Here is a 9368-nt window from a genome sequence, read left to right on the forward strand (position 1 = left end):
TTTCTCAGAAGTTCGAGCCATGACTAGCAAGAGAAAATGCAAGAGAGTGAGACTAGGAATTTACTGTGAAATTTCTACGAAAATTTTGGTAGAGTCTCCCTTGTTCAGAGATCAAAATCTCAACCAGAAACTCAAAAAAATCACTGCAATGTCAATGTAAAAGAGTGCGATATGCAAATTAGAGGACTCACGAGAAAAATCCGATAGAGTCTCCTTTGTATGGGAGCAAAATCTCAGCCAAAATCAAGACAAAATCAATGCATAAAATATCAAGAGTGCTCTCTGAGCATAAACTAGCATATACTGCTCAAAGAAACTATCGAACAACTGCCAAGTTGGCGTCAAAGCACCCATACCCATCTATACATGTCCTATGGCGAGGCCATGATTGGGGGCTAATCTACCTCACATTGGGTAACCCGGCTCCCAATGCTCGGCTTCAAAAAACCTCACGCAACGATTCCACAAAAGGTTATGCAGACATGGCTAGCCACAATTTCAAAAAGGGTTCTTTCGGATCGAGTCTCAAAAACGATTGGGACCGCCAAAACAAGCCAAAAAGGCTCCACAACGATGTCCATCCAAAACATGAAACTATCATTGCAAAACTGCAAGACATGTGCTCAAATAGGTGGCAATGAATAAGCAAGAAAAATCACAGAGCCAGCTCCTTGCGGGGAGTAAAATGCTCTCAAAAGAGCACAAGCACTCTCAAGTGCTAATCATGCATAAACCATATGCATCCAAACTCTCACTCGAGCTGTAATGGCTGTCTCACTGGCAAAGATGCTCGAACATCTGTTGTGTCCAAAGAACATGTGACCGTCTTTGTGCATGTAACAAATTAGCTCCAAAAGCAGTCTAAAACGCCACAATGTGCATACAGTGTCTACAAATCTATCTGCAATTTCTGCATACCCTAGAGAGGCACCTCTTTTCTAGAGACTAGTCCCCCACGTGATGCCAAAACGCTACAACTCTTTACTTGGTGAGCCCAAGGCTCTTTTTGCGATTCCTGAACGCAGAAGCCACCACGTGGCATTAAATATAAATCTAAAAAAAAAAAACATCACTGTCATGAAAAGCTCTAAAAAATACCCCGCGCGAAAAGCTCAGAAGCAGATTCAACAACCTGTGCTACAGGCGAGTAACAAACTATGGAGTTTGTCTTTTTGTGCACTAGAGTGAATGTGTATGCATCCACACAAAATCCAGTTCCACAAAGATCCTACTCTATCTAGTAGATTTTGCAGCACTAGGTGCAGGTTCTGAGAGGAGTGTAAGTTATCCTCTCATGGCTTCATCTTTCTCTCCTCGGCCATCCTTCAATCATCGTAGCTTTGTGTGCAACAAGACGTAGTGGCTAGCTGAACAATATGTCCAGCTTCAACTACCTTACTCAGCTCGTTTCTGCAGACGCAACTAGTTATAGATAGCATTATGCCGCTCCAAGTTTATATTCTGATGCAGAAGGTTCCGATGCCTAATTCTCAAGATTCACACCAATTCTTTTCCGCGTAGTTTGCCTGTGCAGCAGTAAGCCGGGCAAAACCGGAAAGGAGTACTGGAGACCTTTCAAACCCTGGTTATATTTCGTAGATCATCAAGCTGGAAGGTACTTCGGATGATTGCCGACGTGATGAACATTCTCAAAGATCATATATTTCGTGCGATCCACCAATGGCAGAGGTCTGTTCTAGTGCTACTGAAACAAAAGATAATCAAATTTCAATCGATGATCACCTGGCCTAATTTGGAGTCGAACCACCAAAACTCATTGCCTTCGTAGGCTCGTTCAACACATTTTTTTGTTGATGCTACAGGGTGTTGGCGATGTAGACGGAAGAGGCCGAAGAAATGGAAAGAATAAACGTCGAAGTGGACATAGATCCTATGAGAAAATGTCCATGTACGCAGCGCTATCGGATCAAGTTCAGATGGTTGCAAATACAAACATCAATTTGGTATCGATACATAACGCAAGTTAGTCATCAAGGAGGCAAGAAGACATAAATGCTGCCCAAAGCAGCTTACAACTTTGAGAGAGAGAGAGAGAGAGAGAGAGAGAGAGAGAGAGAGAGAGAGAGAGAGAGAGAGAGAGAGAGAGAGAGAGGTTAATATTGATCATAGGACATAGAGCATATAATTACATCTGCATATTTTGTGTATGGCAGGGAGGACATATATTCATAACAGTGCACGTTCCAATTGCACAAGCGCAACTCCAGCTCGACAACATTGAAAGGTCCGGTATCTGCATCCAATTTTCCATGCGCATGTGTTTGCTTGGCGCAACACATAAACACTACGGGGCAGGGCACGGCTTCCGTTTCTTATAATTTTTTGGAGAGACCACAGTGCCAGCTCTCCACCATACTTTTGTATGACACCTCTGTATGACGTGCACAATATACTTTGCACTTTCAGTGTGACGTTTCATTGCAAGACGATATGTTTAACTATTCACATTGCTTTTTTGTAGCTTGACTCACATATCGACCTATAGATTGAACAATCAAAACGCAGGAGTACAACATTGCAAGTCAGTAAAGCACCTCATTTATTGTTGCAATTCATTCATTCTTTATCTACTTGTTTTAGAATTTTCCGCAGTACTTCGTTTGCTTTGGTTTATTTGGATCTCGCTTTCAGAACTATACACTCAATGTCGATCAACATCTGCATGTGAGTTACACGCAACTTTTTGCATATGGTTGCTGCTAAAAGTCAATTTGCATATGTCTTGTTATATTCTATAGATGTTATATAGGAAGGCCCACCAAGCAAGACTACTTGCTTAAGATGATGCCTATAGGCTTCTACGTGCCGAAAAGCTAATATTAAAAGAATGTGAGAGGGTAGAGAGCTCGCGTAAGATTTCAAAATTGCCAAGTTATATATTATTTTTAATTTTTATTCTAGGCGCAGCCGTGAAAAACTCTCATGACGATGCCGGGATGTTGCAGAGCGCATGGAGCAAGTGAAAGCTTGTCTGCATATGTAAGTGTTTCCCCTCAAGTGACTTGTTTTCGACGAACTCTTTCTGTGTTTTCACAGGCAGATCGCCTATTCTTTGTTCTTGTAGCAGGAACTCGTGCATAATCCCTTTACAAAACGCGCCTTCAGAACCAGGCGGATACGCGCCCCTACTTACTTATCACAGCAGGAATTGGTGCAGACTTCGTACTCGAAAAGCACCCTCAGGGAGAGGTGTATATTCGCAGTGAAAGTCACAGACAGTGGAAGGGATAGGCTTTACCGAACCCATGCCATAGTGCTAGCAGTGCCCAGGTCTAATGACGCACATCCGCCCACTTCTCCTGCTATCAAGGTTAGTCTCTAAGCCCAAATGATCAAAGTGTCGCAGTAGCTAAATTTCGATGAATTTTGATAGTGCCCTATTCTTGAGATTCCATGGTGTTGAGATCTTGCAGAGATTCTAATCTTTATTTTAGGTGTAGTTGCACCTATTATTGATGGCTCTGCTCAGTCGCATATCTATGATGCACAATCAATTGCCCAAATACTATTTGTGGGGCCCTCGGAGAGCCGGTGTGTTGAGAGCAAAGGCTTGATTGCACACGTGCTAAAGACTGCACTACAAGGTTTGTCACACACCACTATTGAGCACTCACAACACCACTGGGGATGTTGTTGTATTCAGTCAACACTATGCATGATGGAACCAATGGACTATGAGTCTTGCTATTCCCATTAAAAGTGAATGTGGGCCTATCCTGGATTCATCTAGGTCTATATATGTCAATCTTCCGCACATTGCATGTGTGAGTTGGATGTGTAAGCGAAGCATAGGATCGACTCGTGCTTGTGCTCTTACTTGCTCATTTTGACACAGATGAGAAATTACCGTCCTTGTCAGAGTTGCCAAAGTGCTCACTATGTAGAATCTTGATCTTAAAGTGGCATCCGCTTAAGAGCTGATGGTGCATTCTCCTCCTCTTTGCAGCATGGTCAAGCTCCAACCATACTATCCACAACTTTTAGCTGCCATTAGTCCATGTGATCCTGTTCGTTGCACGATGTGGAGGTAGGGTACAGAGGATCACATTGGCAGATGGGGTAGAATTCAAAAAACCTTAAAAGCTTCTACTCTTTGTTTCGAAAGCATCCAATTACAAACTAACTATTTCTTTGTTCATTGGTTATACAGACTATGACCCAATCAGAACTACCTCTTTCATTGTTCTTATTGGTCTAATAATAATTAACGCTATGCAAGCTTTCACCTGCACTGATGATGTGAGTAGTGATGTAGCTGTGTCCAAGCTATGCATGATAAAGGTATTTGGACAAGCAGTGAAACGAAGGCAGGATGATGTCAAGGTTTCAACGTTGTGTTTTTTTTCCCTTCTTTGCAAGTCGAAATCTAAATTAAGTATTTAGCCTGTAATAGGATTTATGATTTTTCATTTTGTCTTATGTTTATGTTGTTACATTGAGTTTGACATGTGAGAGTTAAATTTGTTGAGAGTTTTGGTGGGTTCACATATAGATCTAGGGGAGAGAGGGCTTCTTTATAGTTGTCTCCAGCCTTGGGAGGCTAGTCTCCTTTTTTGATTTGCATTTTTCAGCAAGGAAGGAAGAGACACATGCGATTTTACAAGTCGGAGGGAGGTCCCGGATCTTTGCTTTCAACAGGACATGGTGCCATAAAGAGGGTAGGCAAGCACTTAAATTCAACACCTTTTGGGGTATGAAGACACTTGGTCTCATACAACAGTTCGACGTTGTTTTCTCAAGAGGACGCTTTTCTGAACACTCTAAAGTACGAAGATCTTTCTCTTATCTGAAAGGCAATGCCTAGACTTGGTGGTCGACCACCCTACTTTTGTGAAAGGAAGCCCGCACATCATGGATAAAGTTCAAACGAGTTTCACCTCCGCATGGCTCATGAAGAAGATGTTATCACAACATGGAATCATCTTAGGATGACCAAAGAAGACACCCTGGACGATTATTGCCAGAGGTTCTGGGATACTTTTTCTACCAGCTTTGTCCTAAAATCACCTTCAAGCAACAAGTTGATCAGATTTGTTGCGGTTAGCCCAAGGAAATATGGCGATCTATTTGCAAAAGAAGGCGGACTCCAGCAAATCATGGGTCACGCCAAGCAGGGATTCAGTATGCACGCTAGCACAATGACGTACCCGATGGACAGGCTAGTGTCTGCTCAACAGAGTTAAATGGTAGCAACAAGAAGGGGAAGTAACAAAAGAAGAAACCAAGCGGCCCTAGATTGTTAGCCGAGCAACGAGCTGAGTACTACAAAGAGGGGGATGTTGAAGATGCTGGGAACAGGGGCATGTTCTTGCCAAGTGCCCTAACAAAGCGTCCAATGATCAGGTGGAGGACAAACCAGCAAGTCTTAAAGTGGCAAATAAGCGAGTCCAGACGTTGTGGAGACCGACCTAGAACAAATTGATGAAAGTACGGAGATGTGTAGAGCGTGGGGCAAAGTACAAGATCAGGTCATCCTTATCTTCTTCACATAGGAGCCAAGGCCAATGTCATTTTGACGAAATTGGCGGCTCGACTTAGAATTGCACTAGAGGAAATGTGACCACGGATGGAGGCAGTTCTAGTGGCACAAGGACAGGATGTTTCCATTACACCTGTTAGAGGCAAACTTTGGTTGCATTGTCAGGGGTATGTAGGGCACGAGGACTTTTACATCAGGCCTCTAGAGGGATGTGACGTCCTTTTGGGAATCCCTTGGTACCACAAGAACGGCGTAGTGGTCAATTACATGGCAAGAAAGGCCACGTTGAAGAATGAGAAGGGTAGAGATATTAAATTAAAGAGCGAGTCCATCCTGCTTGTATCAGCTTCCGCCGTTTCACAAATTAGTGAAATCCAGTCGTTTTGTTTACGTGAGCATGCATTGAGGAGGTGTGCCTTCTAGTAAATGCATCCTAGAAATGTTCCATATCAGTCCCAAGAGCCCTCCTCTACAAGCCTGTAGGGTCTCGTCTTAATCCACATGGCTCGGCTTGGCTCCCGTCATCAATCTGCCTTGGGTGGCCAGCCTGCTGTCTGTCCCTAGCCCCACGTAGTCCCAAATCCAACAGCACGGTAGTAGAGAAGCCAAAAGGGCTTTAACTTTAGAATGAATCCTTGATTATGAGGATTGAAGACCAGAAAAATAGATTGTATACTCCTGACCAGAAGTAGGAGTGATCGTCATATTGTCTCATTGATTGTCATATTGTCTTGTGGAGCAGGGCACCTTCCCTTTAATGCTGTCCGGCAACTTTTTAATCTGTTCTTTGCTAAACCAGAATAGAGTCTAGACTACATTTATTCTGTTTGGGATCAGATGTTATACTTATAGAATGCCAAGCTTTATTTTGTACCGGTACAAGTGGCCTGCCAAGGCTGCTAGCTGTCCTGTTTTCTTCAAAGCTTTCCAAACACAATATCCAGGAGACGATAGTGGTATCAATTTTATGTCGCACGAAGCTTAAAGGAGCAATGCTTTTCCTTCATGGCTTATGCTTTTGATGCTTTTAAGCAGATATCTGAAGGTGATGGACTTAATGATGACAATCTGAATGCAAATAGAGGTAAAAAAAGGTATCTATTAGCCATGTTCATTTGTGGTTATTTCATATGAAAGGCCATCATGTATTTAGGTTGATTCACACTACACGTCTATCTGCCAGCATTGTGGTCAAATTGAGGAAATATGGTGTGGCAGGCATGTTGTCATATGGCCTCTTGAACACGATCTACTACCTTGGAATGTTTTTGTTTGCTTGGTACAATCTCTCTCTTACAATTAACTTCTGATGCATGTTTGGACTTCATTTTTGTAAAGTGATAAATTTTCTCAATTGAAATAGGTTTTACATTTCCCCAGCTCCAAGTGGGCTTGGCTATAGAGCTGCAGCAGAGAGGTAAGACTACTACTCAATCCATGACAGCCGAGCCAAAAGCAAGCTTTGTGCATGCCGTAGTATCTGTGTGCCACCTAAAAGATCATGCCACATTTTTCATCATGTGTAAGAGCGGCTATGAGTTCTAGCCATGACTACCATGTATTCTTTATCACAGGCAGCTGAAATTTGTCTGTTTCGAGACTCTTAGCTCTTTTTGCTTTGTGTTCTTAGGTGTCTGGCCAGTTTTAAGAACTTATTTATGAAAATTTTTTCCTCTTCTTTGTATGAGCATAGCATCTTGTGGTTTTGAGAATACTCTAAGTTGTGTTTGTTTTCCTGGTGAAGATTCATAAAATTGTTCGCTCTAGTGTGGGCAGGCAGTCAAGTTACCAAGCTTCTGAGGGCCGGCTGGTATACGTTGAAAGCATATCATTAATGTGCTCAATATTGTAAGAGAAAGGATGGAGTATTTGGTTCCTCATTATTTTAAGTTTGCTCTTTTGCAGTGCTCTTGCCCTTGCCCCAGTGATAGACAGGGGTCTCACCTGGATCACAGATCATTCCGGGTTCCGATCACGGGCTGAGGTAAACCTCGATTGTAAGAGACTCATGAAGGCCTGCAGGCACAATGTTGGTTCAAAATGTAACTTGCCATATGTGGTTCTGTGCAGGTGTTTGGTGTGGTTGTTACCTCTTGCTTTGGCCTTGCATTTATTGTCTTTTTCGTTATCACATTTTTATGGGCATAATGCAGACTTCAAAATATGACTCATGAGCTAAGTAAACTGAGAAAAAACCTCATTTAATTAAGGTTTGTAACACTATCAGCTGAAGAACACTATTAGCACGAGGGCACATCGTTTGTCCAATGTTGTACATGAACAATTTAAATTAGATTTTTCCTTGTGTTTGAAGAGGCACAGCACACAACCTTGTGCTGGGTTCTCTACGGAGGAGAACATTGCAAGTAGCTTTTGTATGTGTGTGTGTGTGTGTTTTCTTTAATTATAAATACAAATAACACAGAAGAACACCAAATATATCTAGGAGACCGATGACCAAAGACAATGATAGTAGCGACTTTACGAAAACCATTAAGTATAAAGAAGTCTTGTACAAATTTAGAGTAGCAATGAAACTTCATTAAAAAAGTAGAAGGGGTGAATATGTATTCGAATTTGTATAACTACTACTCTTGGCAGAAAAAGGAGGGGGATCCTCACCTGCACTTATACAACCAATCAAAACATTGTGTTATGTTTGGAAGTGTATGATAGGTGTTAACAGACTATTTCAGATGTTATCCATGTCACTTTTCAAATTAAAAGGTTAATTACTGTGCATTATATTGTATAATAGTGTTTAGTAAATCACTCTTGAGATCTTGTAATTAGATTCTCTAAGTTTATCTTTATTTTTCAAATTCTGCTCAAGGAGATATGTTTGAAGTCCTTGAGGAGGTAGAAGTAACCTAATACACCACAATCTCAATGGTAAATGATATAAAGAGGAAATTCAAGCGCGTGAAACGATAAGGTAGAAATTTAGGGTTAACACTAGGGTTGTGTGAGCATGAGCCTCTTTTTTTGTGGCTATAAGCAATTTTTTTTGTAAATTCTTGTTCTCATGGACCACATAGAACCTCATTAAAATGTTTCAGGGATTTGTTCTCAAGGCATGTGAAAAAAAGTTTAAATATATAATTTCATATAAAATTATTATTTTTTTAAAACCATCTTTTAGGTCCAACCGAACAAAAATCACTCAAAAATTTCGATATTCGATAAGCATTTTGAAACTTTTTCGAAAAATACATGGATATATATATAATGAGAATATATGCATGTACTATTTTTAGAAAAAAATTTGTCGACTTGTTTTAGGCTTAAAAAGCTTCTCAAGTTAAAACTTAGTTTTGTGGCTTCTTACTATTTTTAGAAAACTATTTTTTTTAAATTTTGTATCTTTTTGGGATAAATGATAAATTAGAATTTTCTTCTATGTCATAGGATCTCAATGGTATCCTATGGTGATGGTTTTTTGAAAAACAAACAACCGAAGAGCCAATTTTATAGAATGAGGTGTCACGTCATTATTGTGGTTCAAACACAAACCTAGTGTTGAGTGTGTTTGGGGGGCGGGGGGGAGGGCGTTGAAAAACACCAAATGTGTTACATTTTATAAACTAATGAGTGATAAGATTTGGAGGTTCAAAAAAGAGGGTTTGTAAAGGAAATTTTGGTTCAAGTGCTTACATTGGAGTGAGGTATTTCTTGAAGGAAGGGGTTGAAGTTAATGGTGTGGTATTGAGCTACCAAGGGAGGCAATTAGGGTTCTTAATAGTACAAGGAATTTTATATGGGTGGTAAAATCTTTACTATTGCATGTTAGTCCATGAAAAGGAGGGTGACTAAGGGGGGCATGAAGGGGGAGGATGGTTCGGAGGCGGAGGGAGAGGGGAAGGGGAGG

General features: G+C 41.1%; 1 protein-coding gene across 4 annotated transcripts; it reads left to right on the forward strand.

Moving 5' to 3' along the window:
* Positions 1 to 2852: 2852 nt before the first annotated feature.
* LOC147437429 (uncharacterized) lies at positions 2853 to 7858 on the forward strand. Of its 4 annotated transcripts, none has more exons than XM_086486965.1 (8): positions 2853 to 3000; positions 3086 to 3331; positions 6536 to 6594; positions 6684 to 6779; positions 6864 to 6917; positions 7245 to 7310; positions 7406 to 7484; positions 7571 to 7858. In XM_086486965.1, exons 1-8 carry the CDS (start codon positions 2944 to 2946, stop codon positions 7646 to 7648), a joined length of 735 nt encoding a protein of 244 aa, XP_086343091.1. In that variant the 5' UTR covers positions 2853 to 2943; the 3' UTR covers positions 7649 to 7858. The 4 variants fall into 4 exon arrangements, with proteins under 4 accessions (XP_086343091.1, XP_086343093.1, XP_086343092.1 ...); XM_086486967.1 differs by having other exon boundaries at positions 6536 to 6584; positions 6719 to 6779; XM_086486966.1 differs by having other exon boundaries at positions 3089 to 3331.
* Positions 7859 to 9368: the final 1510 nt, after the last annotated feature.

This window comes from Adiantum capillus-veneris, chromosome 17, assembly GCF_014529385.1.
Source record: "Adiantum capillus-veneris isolate H3 chromosome 17, ASM1452938v2, whole genome shotgun sequence".
NCBI lineage: Eukaryota > Viridiplantae > Streptophyta > Polypodiopsida > Polypodiales > Pteridaceae > Adiantum > Adiantum capillus-veneris.

What these genes read in the sequence shown, in the direction of transcription:
- LOC147437429 (XM_086486965.1), top strand. Translation starts at nt 2,944, where the DNA reads ATGACGATGCCGGGATGTTGCAGAGCGCATGGAGCAAGTGAAAGCTTG. An exon ending in GCAAATAGAGGTAAAAAAAG is followed by an intron (nt 6,595 to 6,683) that starts GTATCTATTAGC and finishes TCTATCTGCCAG; the next exon opens with CATTGTGGTCAAATTGAGGA. An exon ending in GGTTCCGATCACGGGCTGAG is followed by an intron (nt 7,485 to 7,570) that starts GTAAACCTCGAT and finishes GGTTCTGTGCAG; the next exon opens with GTGTTTGGTGTGGTTGTTAC.